The sequence below is a fragment of the Propithecus coquereli genome, unplaced genomic scaffold (genome assembly GCF_000956105.1).
Source record: "Propithecus coquereli isolate 6110/MARCELLA unplaced genomic scaffold, Pcoq_1.0 Scaffold587, whole genome shotgun sequence".
NCBI classification, from domain to species: domain Eukaryota; kingdom Metazoa; phylum Chordata; class Mammalia; order Primates; family Indriidae; genus Propithecus; species Propithecus coquereli.
The window spans coordinates 207,519-225,376 of NW_012151807.1; the positions used below are offsets into that span (position 1 = coordinate 207,519).

The 17,858-nt window shown below is 57.4% G+C and overlaps 1 protein-coding gene across 1 annotated transcript; it reads left to right on the top strand.

Moving 5' to 3' along the window:
- The first annotated feature begins 5,310 nt into the window (after positions 1 to 5,310).
- On the top strand, positions 5,311 to 17,702 carry IP6K3 (inositol hexakisphosphate kinase 3). The gene is made up of 5 exons (XM_012658421.1): positions 5,311 to 5,682; positions 12,007 to 12,205; positions 13,338 to 13,513; positions 14,512 to 14,687; positions 16,913 to 17,702. The coding sequence occupies exons 1-5, from the start codon at positions 5,484 to 5,486 to the stop codon at positions 17,378 to 17,380; spliced, it is 1,218 nt and encodes a 405-aa protein (XP_012513875.1). The 5' UTR covers positions 5,311 to 5,483; the 3' UTR covers positions 17,381 to 17,702.
- Positions 17,703 to 17,858: the final 156 nt, after the last annotated feature.

A 17,858-nucleotide genomic window follows, 5' to 3' on the forward strand; every position in this document is an offset into this window, starting at 1 on the left:
ACTACACAGGGGCAGAATGGGCACGAGCTTTAGAATGAGACAGACGCGCCACGGCTGACTCCCGGCACTGGTCCTCGCCAGCTCTGGACCCTGGGAAAGCTCTGCAACTGTTCAGGCCCTCGGTTTCTCCATCTGAAAATTATTATCTTGAGAAACAAGAGGTGGGATTGTAAAGCCAGCGGTCCACAGTCGATGCTTACTAGAAGTGGCTATTATGTAGGATATATTTGTGGCACGAAATATTTGAGTGCCTGGCACAAGTGAAGTTGCTTTCAACTTAAGAGCTCCGCACTGGCTGCAAGCCGGTGAATCAGGCGGGACGGACTAGGCTGTGCCGCACAACCAGCCAGCCCCAAACCTCAGTGGCTGCATAGAGCAAAGACTGATTTCTCCGCCATGCTACACGTGCAGTAGGCACAGTCACTCAGGGACCCAGGCTGGCAGAGGCCCCACCCTTCCAAGATCACCATGGCCAGGGAAAAAGAACGTGGGGAACTGCTCTTAACGCTCCCCCCAGAAGGCGCACATGCCACTGCCATCCACATTGTGTTGGCCAAGAAATCCCGTGGCCACACCTACCTGAAGGTCAGCTGCGGTGGTACCACATCCCCACAGGAACCCAGAGCAGCTGTGAACAGCCCTGCCCATGGCCACAGCCCGCCCGTTTGTTTCCAGATATAAGAAGCTGACAGGCTTTACTAAGACATAGTCCGTGACTGATTTTTTCCAGGTTTGAAGCCCTACAATTTCGATTTGTGGTTTCGTCTGCCATCTTCCCTAAAATGGGAGTGGCGAGTTCTGAAAGCGATGCGTCTTCAGTAATTGTTAATGAACTCAGATTCAGCACGTAGGTAGAGGTTACACACGCAAAGGCTCTCTGGAATAAAATGTGCCGACTGGTGGTGACAAGTTACGATGCCCTCATCCATCTCAGCTTGATGGGTGGCATCTGTCATTGTGTCTGGCATCCGTGTGGCATCTGTCATTGTGTCTGGCATCCGTGAGGTCTTAAGGTCTTAGAATCACTGATATTGTCATCTGCCCCCACTCTGGAAGCCAAATATACCTGAGGCCCTGCTCTCGGTGACCCTCCTTTCAGACCAGGGAGTGCCTGGCAGCCCAGTGGCACGCTGGCTGTCACTCGGGCCCCGCAGGGCTGCAGAGCAGGGTTTGTACTGACACCGACAGCCCAGGGCCTCGTTTAACAACCAGCTCAATGGCCGCGCCCCATCAGCAGAAATTAGCCCTTGAGTCTCCTGGAGTGAGGCCCAGAGTTATTTCATTCAGGACATGACCCAAAGACAGGAGGACACAGGGACCTGGGGCCATCTGTCCAGTTCCTGGCGGGGGGGGGGGGCAGCCTTTAAGCTGAGCTCTTCTGGCTAGGGGCACCTCACCCCTGCCCTCCCCCTGTCCTCCCTCACCCCCCTCGTCCCTCTTACACCTCCCCAAGAGCCCTGGGGAAGGTGCTGGGCAAGGGTCTGGCCTGTGCAGCTGTGGGGAGAGGTGTGGCCTGGAGAGAGGGACATTTGTCTTCCTTCAAAGCACTAAAGGGAGCCCAGGGCATTCAGCAGAGTGTCAGAGGGGCGGGAGGCCGATCTCAGGCAGGAGCCTCCCCTGCCTTCCCAGCACCCGCTGGCTCACGGGAGTCGGCCCTGAGAGTAACACACAGTGACAAGCCCCAGGTGGCGGAGCTGCTGGGAAACAGGACTCCACAAAGGAGTCCTGTGCGTTTGTCACCTGAACATCATGACAAGGCTGTGGCAGTAGGCGGTAAAGCAAACTCAGAGCAGTTGCCCAGCTCCCCGCAGGGCCTTAGCAAGCTGGTGGGAAGCCCGGAACTGACCGTGGCCTCTGACTCCTTGCCTAGTGCTCTCAGGAAACAGAACAGGGCCAGGGACATTGAGTAAAGGCCCGGGCCCATGCCAGTGACAGGAATGCCTGCTGGTGGCAAAAGGAAGGTCTGGGTTGAAAAAGGTCCTATCAACTTGAGTTATTTATCTGGGACTTGCACAGGAGGACTGGGGAGAAGGGGCCTCCCCTAGCTCAGTCCCGCAGAGCCGGAGGCCACCGGCAAAGGCAGACACGGACAGATCTCGACTCCCTTGGGAATCCGAGGTCAGCATCCGTGCCAAGGGGGAGCCACAGATCGCTTCCCCAAGTGGTGGCAAAGCCCACCCTGCCCAGCTCCGGCCGGTGCTCCAGGGGCTGAGGCCACTGCTCCTCCCCCGCCCTCCGCCCCTTCACAAGAACCTGCATCGGGGCTGCAGACCACACAGCGCAGAAGCAGGAGGCCCTCTGACGTCACCTAATCTACACCCTAAGGTGACCTTGAGAAAGGGCCTCAGTTTCCCCAGCTGTCAAGTCCAGCTTTTTCAAAAGTACAGGCTGGCTACCCAGCAGACACCAGTCACTGCTAGCCAGCCCCGGCGCGGGGGCAGGAGCGTCCTTGTTGCTGCACTGTGGGCTGTGCTGCAGGCCCAGGGGTCTTCCGGGCCCACTCCGTGCTCTGTGAGAAGGAACAGCCAGGGATCCTGAGAACACCTGACATGGGAGGTGGGGAGAACATCACAAGGTTGCAGCAGGAACCAATTTAGGGCTGGGAATGACAGTGCCTCTCAGGTTGGCTGGCATCCCTGGCCAGAAAGCCCTGGAGAAAGTCAATGCCACCCCTGCTGTGGGTGGGCCCCCTGCCCACCCCTCGTGATGGCGTTGCAGGGGTGGGGGATGATGCTGCAGCCCACGCTCCACTAGGACATGCACTGAATGTCATGAGATGGGGTGGGGGACAGGCCGGGGGACAAGAAAATCTGTCCCAGCACCACCAGTGACTTGCAGGTGACTTTGGCCAAGTCCCAGCCTCCTTTCGGCTCAATTTCCTGATGTTTAAAATAGATAAACAATAACCCTCGGCCTCCCCGCGCCGTGGCAGGGGAGCGTGCTCTGGGACCGGTGCACCTGAGTTCACATCCCTGTGTCCCCTCACTAGCTGGTGCACGTGGGGAAGTTACTTAACCTGTCTGCGCCTCGGTTTCCTCATCTGTAAAGTGAGGCTGGTAACACTAATTACCTCCTAGGAAAGGGCAAGGCTTAAATGGGTTACTCCGTACAAAGCACTAGAACTCGGCGTGGCATCCAGCAAGTGCTGTGTGTGTGACCATCTATCGCTATTGTTCCCTCACCACGCCCCCGCTGTCCACGTCCTTAGAGTGCCTGCGCAGGCAGGTGGAGGAGAGAGGAGGGCGGCGGACTGCCCAGCTCGGCAGCGCGGGGGCGCTACATAGGACGTGGCTGGGACACGTTGGCAGAGCTAAGCCGGCGCCGGCAAGGCCAGGCCTGGTTAGTGCTGGCCCAGGCCCCAGGGAGACAAGTGTGAGGGATGGGAGCCGAGGCTCCTTCCAGGAGTGGCTATAAATGAATTTTGCAGACTGGCTGTCCCTCTGGTTACTGGAAGTGCCTCTGCCTGGGGACAGGTCAGCTGCAAAGGCCCACATGCAAGCAGCCCAGTGAGGGGAGAGGCGTCCAGCCACCTTGGTTTTCTCTGCCCTCTTCCTTCTCGTCTTCTCCAAAGCTGCAAGTAGAATTGGGTTTGCCAAGCAACGGGGATATCTTGCCCCATAACGAGAGGGTTATCAAACTGAAGGTACCAGCTCATCTGTGGGCCGATTTCCCTCCAAGTTTAGATGCCTCTCTGCAGCTTCTTTTCTCAGCTCCTGGACGGGCTCCCAGGTGGGGCTCACTTCTGCGCTGCCTTAGAGCAGAGCTGTGAAGAGGCTTCACCTGGAGTGTCAGGCCCGGGCCACTTGCCATCAGGCCTGCCCCTAACGCCTCACCCCTGCAACACCAATCTGCCCGGTCACACTCCAGCCACACAGCCGCTCCAGAAGCCTCACCCTGCATCCTGCAAAGCAGACACACATGCACCAGCCAGAACCTCCACCCCTTCCCCTTCCTAAAGGAGCGTTTTTTGGCCTATCCTGTAGGCCAAAAAGCTGATGCAGGAGAGGCCCTTTGTTGGGGAGTGAACAGGCCAGGCTGAGGCTGTCAAAGCCACGGTGAGCTGGAGGCCTGGGCCGCTGGCGGGAGCCTCTCTGAGCCAAGGGCCTGAACAAATTGACGGGCGCCGCTGTGTGTGGATCCAGCCAGCCGTGCCCGCGGCCTGGACTGAAGGTCAATTAGAGGGTTAATCATGCCCAGCACTGCCCAGCCTGGTCGCATCCGTGACCAGGAGTCCAGCAGAGGGAGAGAGTATTAATAACTCAGTGATGACGGGCACCGCCGTGGGAATGTCCTCTTGGACAGGACAAATACAGCAAGAAGAGCCTCCCCTCAAAGTGTCTCCTTGGCACTCTCCTGACACAAAGTCAGGACGTCTTAGGGGCTGTGTTTCCAGCCCAGAGTTCCAGCATCTGCCTGAGATCCACAAGCCCACCCTAGACAGTGGGGCGGGTGCAGGAGAGCACCGGGCCCAGAGAAGAGGAGACCCTGGCTTGATTTCCTGCTCTGCTCCTGACCAGGCGAAACCCTGGGTGCGGTATCACAGGCCTCACTTTGCTTGTTTGCAAAGTGGCCTCCCTTTCCTACAACCCAGAGCTGTCAGGGAAATAGGACCACTGTGGTAACAATGCTAGAAATAATAATAATAGACCACATTCACTGAGCACTTTGCTCTGGGCACTGGGCTAACCTTCCCACCATGGGCCTTACCTCACTTCTGTCCCTAATTCCATGAAGTAGGTATCATTATTATCCGGTTCTACAGATGGGGAAACCGAGGCCCAGAGAGGCCCTCAGTAGCTTGTCCAGGGTCGCACAGCAGTTATGTGGTGGAGCCATGATGCAAACTGATGGTGCATAGCTATACTACACAATCCTAAAGCACCCCTGAACCCCAACCCTGCAAGACCATGAGTGCCCCGCAACAGGGGCTCTGCCTGCTTCTCGTTGAGCCTGGGATCAGTGTTCCCAAAGGACGGAAGGCAACGCCACGAGAGCAGTTAAGACACGGTCTCCGCACTCTGGAAGCTTACAGTTGTGTTGTTTGATTTTTAAAAATGTTTTAATATTTAAATTCAAAAGGTACGAAATGGTATCCAAAGTCTCCTTTCACCCCTGCTCCATGGAGGCAACCACGGTTACCCATTTCTTGTAACAGGCTATTCCAGAAGGAACCAATGCACATGTATGGGCTTGTTTAAGCTACCAGGGAGGAACCTGTTGTGGTCCAGGCTGGGGACTGAGTGGGCCCTTCCGGGCACACCACCTCCCACATATCATTCCACCTTCCTCCTCTGCTTTCCAGAGACCCCGCTGAGAGTCCACACACAGGAAGACACCTGTGCCCAGACAGCAGTGAAGGCCGAGAAGGAGAAAGTCGAGGACCATTGACAGCCCGAATCCTGTCCAGGAGCTGCTGCTCTAGCTTCTGCCTCACACCCTCCTCTCGCAGATTCTGCGGGGGGACCGGCTCCCTGTGCGGAATCATGGTCGTACAGGGCAGCACGGACGCCAGGGACATCAGGGTGGGCGTGCAGCTGGAGCCCTTCCTGCACCAGGTCGGGGGGCACATGAGCGTGATGAAGTATGACGAGCACACCGTGTGCAAGCCCCTCATCTCCCGGGAGCAGAGGTTCTACGAATCCCTGCCGCTGGCCATGAAGCGCTTCACCCCTCAGTACAAAGGTGAGTGTCCGGCAGCCAGGCCACATCTGGGTGCTGCCACACCGGGCCCAGGCCCATCTGCACACACCCCGCCTCCTGGTGCGCTGTGGGTGTGTGCAAGGGTTGCCATGGAGACGAGGTTGCCATGGAGACAAGGTTAGCCCAGTGCCCCTCTCCCGGGCTGGCCTTCACGGCCTGATTTCTCTGAACTCTTCATGCCTCCAGGTCTGGAGTGTAATGCCATTTGGCTTCCAGACAAATTAGCTCAAGTCACCAGGCTTCTGGGAATTGAGAATGGCATAACACAACACCCCTGTTCCACCTGGCCCTGAGGTGGCGTTCTGGTCTGTGCCTTGAGGGCATCGTGGCTGGTTAACCGTGGCTGTACACACGGCATAGGTCGAGGCCTCCTTAACCTCCCTCTGGAGGCCCAGGCGGGTAGCAGGAGCCTGGGGCCTGGGATAGGGCATGGAGAAGCTGGGACACAGCTCTTTTAGGAAACCGGAATTCCCACCTTCACCCAGGAAGGGGCCAAGTCCGGGGAATGGGCTGCCACCTGGGAGTAGCTGGGGAGCGCTCTGCCCGGAGCAGTGTGTGTTCTGGATCTGAGCCCAAGGTGACTCTGGGGATAGAAAGCTGGAGGGGAGGGTGCCGCCTGCTGGCATCCTGGCAGGCCGAGCACCCGGGGGCGGGCTGCTGTGTCCACACCCCGCCTTGGGTAAAGGGCCGGGGCTGGCTCTGCCCCGAGGCTAGACCCGCAGTGGGGCGAGTGCTCAGAGAAAAGATCTCCCTAGAGGAGTTTAGAGTTCACCACTGCAAGCCCCGCTGTCTTGCCTGTGGGGAAGGTGATAACATCCAACAAGTCAGTTAAAAACCCACTTGCACTTCAGTGACCAAGATAACTGGGGAGGAGGGGCCTATCTACATTGGTGTCTCTCGAAGTGTGAGCCAAGGTCAGCCACCTTCGCAGGTTCCCAGGCCCCACTCCACACCTGTGAGTCAGGATCCCTGGGGCCCCGGGGTGAGAGCAGCAATCCGTACTCAGCGTGGTCTAGACAGAACCGCCGGTGGGGGCACCAGGCCTTGCGCTCTGGGCGTTGCCTCGGAGCACTGTTTCACACATGCCTGGCCTTTGGCCCGCCTGCCAGGACCTCCTGAGAGCCTAAGACAAGCGGATCATCGTCACACACTGAGAAACAGGGGGGTACAGGCCAGGGCCGCCTGTGCAGCCCTCTCCTCTCCCCTGGGATCTCCCGGGCCCTGGGGTGGTGTTGCCTGGCTGGTTGCAGGTCACTGCCCGTCTTGTCAGGGCACTCACCGAAATTAATGACTGTCCCTTTGCAACTGAACTCAGCCCAGCAGAGGGATGGCAGGACGGTGCGTGGGGCAGCCTCCTGCCAGCAGCATTTCACGCCTGCTCTGCTGGGCTCTGGAGCTGAGACAGGCTGCCAGGCAGCGGCAGGCACAGCGGGAGAGGGAGAGAGGCTGGCCCGGTCTTCAAGAGACCACCCTGGCCCCCTCCCCTGCTCTCGTCTGTGCTTGGCCAGGCCTCTGGTGGGGGTAGGAGGGCGCTGCTCTCGGCGCCCAGGCACCGGCCTGCCGTCCAGACCCCTGCTCCGCCCTGCTTCCCCCTCAGGTTGGCCCCCCGCACTGCCATCTCCCCTGGGGCTCTGCTAGCTCAGCAAGTGAATTTGAGCCAAGGTGTCATAGCAAGTGTAGCAACGGCTTCGGGGGCATCTCGGCTTCGGGGGCATCTCGCGGCTTCACACAGGAGAAGGTGTTTCTAAACAAGCTGGGGAGGCACCTGCGTCAGGGAGCTCTGTGACACCCCTCAGATGAGACCACGTAACTGACCACCCACCCCGCCCGTGGCTGAGGGGAGACAGAGCCGTGGCGGGGGCGACACCCACATGAGGCATTGAAGAAGCAGAAACGCTGACTCACTCTGAGCACACCGCGACACCACCGTCCAAGCACCCACTGACCAAGCACGGCAGTTAAGGAGACCCTAGCAGGAGGCCCAGAACCAGGACCCCCAGGCCCTCGGGCGCCGGGGTGGAGGCAGGAAGACGGGCAGCCGAGCCCGGCTGTAGACGGGAAGGGTCCCTGAGAGGGCCGTCAGGCTGCGAGGGCTGTTGGTTCTGTCCAGTTAGGAAAGTGGCATCAGCTGGCCTTGGCTCTGGCCTGCCACATCCGTAAGTGATTTCCGTGTCCCAGTTCACGCAACCCTCACAGCCTGCTGAGGTAGACACCTTTATTACTCCTGCGTCCTAGGCGAGGAAACGAGGCACAGAGAGGTTCCCCGGCTTGCTCAGGCCACACAGCCAGCGAGAGGTGCAGCCAGGACTGGAAGCCCCAGGTGTGGGCTCTGGCCACACAGGCCGGCTCCCCTGGGCTGCACTGTTCCTGACTCCAGTGTCAGTGCTTCGGGGGTCATCTAGCCCAAGGGGGGTGGGGACCTAACTTGCCCAGGGTCAGTCAGCTAGTGACCTCAGGTCAGGGGGGCTCAAATCCCCCAAGGCTGCCACGGGGGTCTCCCCTTTCCTCCCCGATAGAAACAGCTCCCCAGAGAGAGGGGCCGTTTCTGAAGTGGCCACCACCAGCCACTGAGCACACCCTCCCCCTTCTTGCTGGCCTGCACCAGGATGGCCTCAGGGAGAACGTGGGGCAGGGATGTCGCTCCAAAGGGCAGCTGCCTCGTGCCAGCTCACCCTGGCCTTTTGCTGGGCTCCTTGAGCACGACAGCTCCTTGGGGCTGTGTCCCTCTGCCTCCCAGCCTCCCCGTCCACTCCGGGCGAATGAGGACATACTCTTAGGTCCAGTTGGTTAACGGTTGAGCCGATTCACATTACAGACGGTGGCGAGTTAATGCTCTCATAAACTTAAAAATAAATACATGATAGAATATTCACTGAGGCTCAGGAAACTGCTCGGCCAAACCAAAATTGCTGAGATGCTCTGGGCATGCCAGTCGTGGCAGTGAGCACTCTTGCCTGTCCAGCTGGCATGGCCTCAGCTGGAGGTATGTGGAGAGGGCTGGAGAGCAGGCAGGGGGGACTCTGGCTGGGCCCCGCACTCTCCTAGTCAGGGCGGCCATCCGAAGCCTAATCCCCATAGACCTGCAGGGCAAGGCAGAGGCCAGGCTGCAGCCGATGTGGCTCTTGGTTAAAAGAACAACCCAAGCACCAAAGAGTCTGGGTTCTACGGACATGCTGCTCTGCCAGGGGCAGCAACCCGAGATTGTTTGCAAGGGGCTATCTGCTCTGGATCCCAGCCAGCAGGTCCCAGGCTCTGGAGGGAAGGGCTGAGCTAAGCTGTGTGACAGACGGAAGGGTGAGAGAGAGGGGGAGGGAAAGAGAGACAAAAGCTGGAGACAGACACAGCCCAGCAGAGGCACACAGAAAGACAAAGAGAGAGACAGGGACGCAGAGCCTGGCTGTGTAGCTCTGACAATATGAGAAATGGAAATGACTTTTGGATTTTATTGGTTTTGGGTTATTTGCACCTCTGCTCTCCTCCATTTACTCAGATACTCAGAACTGATGAGATCAGACAAGAGCTGGAGCCTGGAGACGGGGTGAAGGTCACGTTTCTTGTCCTCCAGGGAGGCCTCCTGGGCCTGGGGCTTCCCAAGCCTGTGGTTTCTGGCAGGCCTGTCACTGTGGCCTCACAAGTGGAGAAGCCGGGGGGCTGCTGGGTGGCAAGCGAACTTTACAAGACCCGAGAGGGCCTTGCCTTGGCTGGCACACCTTTCCGGGCTCCCGGCAGCCAGGAGGCCTGAGCTCCTCAGGGACCGGCACCGAGGCCAGCTCCCGCCGTGGCGAGTGGAGCAGTGGGCTATGGGGCCTGGAGCTGGTTTCGGAAAGGTCAGTTCTCCCTAGAACAAGCACGACGACGCCACTCCCTCCCCGAGGATGCAGGGCTGCAGATACAAACCCCAGGACCTTGTGGCTTGGCGCCCCAGGCCTCGGTGCAGACGGCCCTCTCCCGGGTGAAGGAATCTCGGCCTCTCTGTTCTCCCCAACGGGACAGAATGAGCAGAGCAAGCGTGACTGGGGACACAGCAGGAGTGTTCCTCATGCACACGCAGGGTAAACGCAGCGTGACGACACCGGACTCTCCAGAGACAGTCCCTGGCTCCGTGTAACTGTTTGTCCCTTGTTCCGCAACCACAGCTGGGGTGGCAGCTCAGAGCTCCACTCTGTGTCAACCCTGTGACCCTGGGCAGGTTGTTCGATTTTCCTGAGCCTCAGCGGCCGTCAGTGGCCCTGCAGGTGCATCGGGACTTGGAGGCAGCCCGGTCCGGCCTAGCGCCACGCACGGCAGGCGGCAAGACAGGGCGGGGTGCTCCAGGATTCCTCCCCGCCGGCAGCCCTTGCTCTCACGAGTGGGACAGCTACAGGGGGCTTGGCCTAGGGACGAATGCTGGTGGCAGGGAAGTGGTAAAATGCCAGGTTGGTGTGTGGTGTTATCACTACCATCGTGATTACACCACAGGACGCAGGAGCCTGGGACGGGGTGAGGAAAAGCGGAGTTTTTTTAGGAGTTGGAAAGGACTGAGTGTCACTCTCAGGCTGCAGAATTAGGGCACTGGGAATCTGAGATGACAGGACTGGCCCAGGGAGACCGCTGAGCTAGGCACACATGGCTCTGGAGAGCAACTTGCTGAATTACAGAGCAGCCCTGAAAACCAGCGTCTGCGCTGACCGGCCCGGGAGGGGACCAGACAGGGAGATCAGCTGCCTTTATGGCCTGCTCAGCAGAAATTGCCACTTACTCTGAGAAGGTGACCAAGTGGCCAGGGAGGAAATAAATGCCTTGGAGGACATACAAACACGCAGCCCACCCTGTCAGTCAGGGTCCCAGCAGGAGGCAAATGGTTCGCTCAAAGGAGCTTCGATGAAGAGAATCTCGAAAGGAACTATCTGCAGATGTGCAGGCAGGATTCAGGAAACAATCAAGGCCGAGGGCACTGGGGACTAGCCACGCCGGAGAGCTGTGACCACCCAGGCCACGAGGGCCAACGTGAGGGGCAGTGTCACCGACCCTATGCGCGTGGAGGCCACAAAGGAACGAGGCAGGTGTGGACGCAGGCCAGCCACAGTGACGCAAGGGGGACCCAGCCTTTCTCCTCCCACCCTCCGCCTCCTGCCAGTGCGCCCCACTGGCTGAAGCCACTGGGAAGCCACGGGGCAAGGAAGCCATTGGTATACTCCACGGGTCAGCCCTCGGGCACGAAGCAGGACGCAGTGGGGTGAGAGTGGATTGGCGCGTGGGGTGGGGGCGCAGAGACTCACGCACCGGCTGTAGGAAGGACGGGATGATGAGAGCTCTCACACCTGGTTCTCGCAAAACCACCTGCATGTCCGTCTCCTGGGCCACCACCAGGGCACCGCCAAGGTGAGCACCCCTGGATGCGAAGCCCCACAGAGGGAGGCTTCAGCTCTGCCACGAGAACAGGAATCTAGAGGGTGACCACAGAGCCATGATGGGCCTGCTGCAGCTGGTCCCCAGCCTGGCCAAGGCCCTGGAGGACACCCATGAGCGTGATTGTTCACGGGTTTCCGGGCAGTCTTCACTTTCACAACCGGCAGCATTTGTGCCTTGATGACAAATAGTGATGACAGGCGGCACCGCAGGGAAATCTCACAAGTGCCCTATTTCACCAAAGAACCCTGTTCCAACCAATGGCTTCATGTGCCAATGCATCTGACCAGAGGACGTGGCCGAGCACCAGGGTGAAAGGCAGAGAGACGGGGAGGGCGAAGGAAGGGGTGACGCTGGGTCCTGAGCCTGCGTGCTGCCGGAGGAAGGCCTCCTGGCAGAGGCCGGTCAGACGGCGACAGAAGGGAGAGGAAGGATGAAGGCGGCAGGGGTAAGGAGGGGCGGGATGGGCCCCAACTTCCCTCATTGCACTCGGAGCTGGAAGGACCAGCTCTGACGCCCCCAGGCGGGGCATGGCCAGGAAGGAGTGTGTGTGTCTGTGTGTGTGTGTGTGTGTGTGTGTGTGTCCGCGCTGAGAGGTCTGCAGTGCAAGAACGAAAGGTACAGAGGACTTCGCCTAAGAACGAAGGAGCAGAGAGGGGCTGAAGCAGAGCCGTGCCGTGCGCAGATCAGCCCAAGGCTATTGCCTACAAGCCATGGCTCTGGGCTCGTTCTGGAACAGCTTCAGATTCAGGCGAAACCAGGCCAGACCCAGAGCTCTTTACTGAGCGAGGCGTTGGGGAAGAGGGGAGGTTGACCTGTGCCATTGAACTGAACTCCCAACGCTGTCACCCACTGCCACGTGTCCACTGGGAGGCCCCTCTCACCTGGTCTCTGCTCCCCTCCCTCTGTGTTCTGCAGGCACCGTCACGGTGCACCTCTGGAAAGACAGCAAGGGCCATCTCAGCCTGGTCGCCAACCCACTGAAAGAGAATCAGGAGCCCTTCAAGGTCTCTGCGGAGTCGGCGGCGGTGGCCGTCTGGCAGACGCTCCAGCAGACCACCGGTGGCAGTGGCAGCGCCCGCGTCCTCGCGCAGCTGGCACGCTCACCCAAGGAGAGGTGAGGGCTACCTGGCAGGACGGCAGGGCCCGGCACCACGCCCGCCTGTGCCGGAGGCCAGCCTCCCTGTTAGGGCTGGAGCCGAGAAAATGAGAGATTCAGAGGAAGGCTCTGTCTAGAATAACGAGTGTGACCAAAGAAAGGAATGGATTTCCTTTTATGCCACTTCTAGAGGGAGGATTACGATGCATTTTATCTCAGAAGCCGATGCACAGGCAGAGTTCTATACAGAGTACGTATTCGGTACATATTTGTTTAATTAAATACGTGTTTCGCTGAGACCATCAAGTGTCTCTGAGGGAAAAGTGTGCAGAACAGAAGCCCTAGAAGAGTTTACATAAAGGAATGGTGTGGCTAATTGCTCCCAGAAATCATCTCTTTCCTTAGCAGTCAGGACGTGATGAGGAGGGAGGTCCACGCGGCTCACAGCGGGTCCTGGAGGTCCTTGGGGAGGGTCCGAAACCTCTGACAACGTCAGCTGGCCTTTCTCAGATGAAAAGGATCCCCGGGGATTTTTAAAACATGTATGGAAAACAAGAGGGAGCTAATACAATGACAATGCCTCCCTCCCTAGGCAGCGGTGGATCTAATTACGCTCCTGGCTCAGCACAGGAAGCCGCGCACACTCTCTCCATTTCACAGGCGGGGAAGCCAAGATGCAGGAAGGCAGGAGAAAGGGGGCATATCCGGGTCCTGGGGCTCCCCCAGCCCCCCTCACCCCACTCCCTGTGGCACTGTGAGGTCTCAAGCACACACGGACCTGCCAGAGTATCAGAGTCTGAGCAGCCTTGAGCTTCCGGATGGGGCTGCTGCCCCCCACGTGCCCCCCATGGGACAATGAGTAATAGTGCAGATCACTCGCGGCCAGTTTAAATCACCTCGGCCCTCTGATGGGTGACACAGTCCAACGACTGACTCTGGGGTTTGCAGAAACCCCGAGAGGGCTGCAGTGTGGCGTGATCTGGTCCCCGGGCCCCAAGCAGAACAGGGAGGGCACTTGCAGCAGCCTGGTGAAGCCACCAGGGAGAGCAGCTGGGACAGCCCCGTCACAGCCCCTCCCAGAGAGCCCAGTCACAGTCACGGGCACCCTCCCCGCACCACCCTGACCGTCGTGTGCTCCCGCCAGCCGCAGCCCAGCCAAGGCACCCCTGAGGCCCGAGTCCCACCTCAACGCTCAAGTGTCCTCGCTGCTGGAAGACGTTAACGGGAACCAGGTTGAGAAGAAGAGCTTCAACCCGTGGGGCCTGCTCTGCCACCAGGCCCACCTGACCCGCCTGCGCTCCGAGTTCCCCGAGAACAAGCGGCACCGTATCCTTGCCCACCTCCCACCACACGCGGTCCCAAGGCAGGGACGGGGACAGAGAGACATACGGGAGCAGGCGTGGTGGGGGGAAGCAGATAGGCACGTGGGGCCGAGGGAGGGGCAGGCAGGGACAGCTAGACGGATGTGAGGGACCAAGAAGAAATCAGATCCCTCCAAAAGAAAAATCAGAGAGTACGGGAAGGTCAGACTGGGAATGAAGCGGAACTCAGTGCCCTGCCACCTGGGCAGTGACGGGGGATGGGACGAGGGCCGCTATGCCACGCTGGGTGGAGGCAGCATGGGGCTCACAGGGCTAGACAGGTCCCCAGCCCAACCTCCCGTCTGTATCTGCAAATTCCCCCACAGGCCTCTTCCGTGGGGAAGTATCCGTGGGACGGACTCTGAGAGGAGGTCCCCCCGCAATGGGCTGCCAGGTTCTCAGGGAGCAAATTTAGGTTTGAAATGTCCCTTTGTCACCACTGGGCTCCTTCCCGCAAACGGGTGGCTGGTTCCACAGTATTGACTAAGACACATCTGCAACCCTAATCCCTAAGAAGCTTTCGCAGGATAATTATTCCACTGAAATTAATATTCCTGCAACACATCTCCAAAGCTAACATCAACCCACTTCTCCCAAAATGTACCGGTCCGTTCAGTGACTGGAGGTTTGGGCCTTAGGATTTTCTGCCATCAAACGTAAATCGGGCCTGGCCTGCCAGGGATTTCTCGCCTGCATTTAAATTTCAACCTCAGAGCAAATGGAAAAGGGAAAAGCTCACACACTCATAACTCCCCCTAAATAAATGGACTTATTAAAGCAGCCTGCAAAGCTAATACCTTGAATTCTTAATAGCAAGGCTGAGCTTGTCTGCGAGAGGGGCCGGGAGGCGGGGAAGGGTGCCCGAACAGGGAACCTCTGGGCAGCTTCCACGGCACGCTAATGGCCTCTGGTGGGGCAACATCCTGGAAGTCCTCGGAGTCTTTCTTAACTCAGTGTGACTAGGGTTCCTGTTGCTGGAAAACGTGGTGTCGCAGTACACGCACCCCTGCATCCTGGACCTGAAGATGGGGACCCGGCAGCACGGGGATGATGCGTCCGAGGAGAAGAAGGCCCGTCACATGAAGAAGTGTGCACAGAGCACCTCGGCCCGCCTGGGCGTGCGCATCTGCGGCATGCAGGTAGGTCACGGAGGGCCCGCCACATCCCGGCGTGTCCACTGTGGCACGAGGATGTCTCCCATCCAGATACCACTGCCCCTGCGGAGCCCTGTGCTTTGGGGGAGCAACAGAGGAGGAGCTGGGAACCAGCCTTTCAACAGAGCCGTGCATATTTTGGTCTAAGACATGCTGGGTTATTCAAGAGCACCCTTCAGGATAGGGGCGTCAAGTCTCTGGCATCTGAAACGTTCCACAGTGGCCACGTGTCTCCTGCCCGTGCTGCGAGCAGACCTTTGATGACAGTGTGTGAGCAGGGCTGGGGAAGAGCTAAGAGAAAGAGTTCTTTGGTGCACTCTCTGGCTTCCTGAGTCCTCATTCTCCTGAATAATAAAGCTGAATCCTTTCCTCAGATGCTGTACAGCAGTCTGCTCCTTGAATCCTCATTAGCCATTTCCTCTTTTTTTAATTTTATTTTTTGAGACAGGGTCTTGCTTTGTTGCCCAGGCTAGAGTACAGTGGTGTCATCATAGCTCGCGGCAACCTCACACTCCTAGGCTCAAGCAATTCTCCTGCCTCAGCCTCCCAAGTAGCTGGGAGTACAGGTACTGCCACCACACCTGGCTAATTTTTCTATATTTTGTAGAGACGGGGGTCTCGCTCTTGCTCAGGCTGATCTCGAACTGCTGAGCTCAAACAATCCGCCCGCCTCAGCCTCCCAGAGTGCTAGGATTACAGCCGTGAGCCACCACACCTGGCCCATTTCCTCTTCTTAATCCACCTTTTCTGCTTCTTTTTGTTACCTGTTGCAGTTAACAAAATGGGAAGGTCATAACCTGCTAATCCCCACAAGCAATGGTTATTTTCTTATCACGCAGACTCCACGTCTCATTTTCGCTGCTCTGGTGTAGCTTATGACAGGGGCTGCAGGAGAACAGGAGGAAATAAACTTTCTCCACTCATTCCCTCTTACAGTCTGTCTACTCAAAGCAAAACCAGGCACCAATTTGACGGTAAACGTTATAGCTTTCCTTAATTGAAACTGCCACCCCTTGAAGCTGGAAGTTAAGTCTATAAATTTGTTGCACAGATGTCCCTTGGAAGGCTTGCAATGCGATCCTCAAGAGAATGCAGTTGATGATTTGTGGTGTAAATGGAATCTCTCTCTGGACCTCAAATCTTCTGAAATTGATCTGATTTATTCAGAAAGTGATGCCTGTCACATATTTATGATGGCTAATTTAGCAGCCAATCTCCAGCCCTCCAAAGGCAACCCGAAGTCTATCCTGTCTTTCTGATTTTTTTCGACACTGGTTTTCTATAAACATATCATGTACTGTGAAGGGAGGAAAGACCTGAGAAACTGTCTTGGCCAGGTATGGGCAGCCCTTCCAGGTGTGCCAGGCAGAGGGGCGCCAAGTCCCCCTCAGGATCCCCCTCAAGGCCAGCCGCTGGCCTTGGTTCAGCTTCTGCTGCTGCCTGTGCCATCTGAATGAATCGGGGGTGGCTGCCACTGTCCCCCCATCAGCATCTCTCTTCCATCTGCTCCCTTCTGGTGGCCAAGACATGACAGGGGAGGGGAGGGCAGACAGTGCCAAGGAGAGCGGCCACCAGCCCCACAGAGCTGCTATGAACCGCCCTCCTCCACCCAGGCCCCTCGGCTGCACTGGCTACCTAACACCTCTGTCCACACCTGACATAGTCTGTCTTTTTATCTTCAAACAATTTACCTCACTCCACCTCAAGAGCCATTACTGTCTCCTTGGAATCTGCAGAGAAAGGACTTTATAAACTTTTTTGGGAAAAATTTAATCTAGTTGGCTTTCCAAAACCATTGGCTGTGATTTCAGATTCCTACTAAAGCTTTCTAGCTTGAGTTTGCTAATATTTGAATTGAAGAGGGCCAGAAGCCAGGGCTTAAATCATGATTTGGAGGTTGACAGTGGAAATTCACAAGAAAGGAGATCCAGCCGTTCTCCTTGTGGGGGAGGCTCACCTCTGTAGGGTGAAGGGTCTTTAGTCCCAGGATTACTATTACGCTCTGCACGGAAAGCGTTTTAAAATGTAAACGCTACACTGGTGCTTAACGGAAGGTCACCTTCCACTCACATCAGTCACCCCTGCCCTGCATCTCCTGGACACCCGTTCATGTGTCGTCCTAGCTTGTGACGCTGCAGCCGTACCAGATGCAACTTTTTTTTTTAAGTTTGCAATTCTTCACATTTTCTCTTTCTTCTTTTTAATGCAAGGTTTATCAAACGGATAAGAAGCACTTTCTCTGCAAAGACAAGTACTATGGAAGAAAACTCTCCGTGGAGGGGTTCAGACAAGCCCTCTATCAGTTCCTGCACAATGGAACCCACCTCCGCGCGGAGCTGCTGGAGCCCATCCTGCGCCAGCTCCAGGCCCTCCTCTCGGTCATTAGGAGCCAGAGCTCGTACCGGTTCTACTCCAGCTCCCTCCTCATCATCTATGACGGGCAGGAGCCATCAGAAAGAACCTCAGGCAGCCTGCATCCTCAGGAGGCTCCGCAGGTGGCCCACGGCAGCTCTCCCGGGGGTCTCGCCAAGGTTGACATCCGCATGATCGACTTTGCTCACACGACATACAAGGGCTCCTGGAATGAGCACACCACCTACGATGGACCAGACCCTGGCTATATTTTTGGCCTGGAAAATCTCATGGGGATCCTGCAGGATATCCAAGAGGGACAATGAAACTTCTTGGGCTCATCTGGATTTTTCTGGGCTACGGATCTCAAAAAGGGACCTATTGGTCGCTAGGGTAGTCTAGACACCCCTTAGATGTCTTCATAATAGTCGTATCTACCCTCAAAGCCATCTCTATACATGGCAGACTATATGAACAGCTGTCAATCAGCTCTGGAGGTGATTCCACATACTCTGGCATCCTGCTCTAATGCTGGTCATCATAGAAGGGACAGTCAGGATAAAGTGGCATCCATTGTGAGTACACCGGAGGGAGCAGCATGATGAGTTGAAGGCCAGCACTGCAGTGCGTTCCGGAGTATTTGCATCTGAGAGTGCTCACTTCTTGTTGTGCTGCAATCTTTGCAAGCTGTGAGGCAAAAAACCTACTTGAAGTAGCCTTGAAGAGTGAGTTCATGAGTTCACGGTTTTTCTCCCGGTCCAGGCTGCCCGCTCCAAGGGCAGACAGAGCTTGTGAATGCCTCTT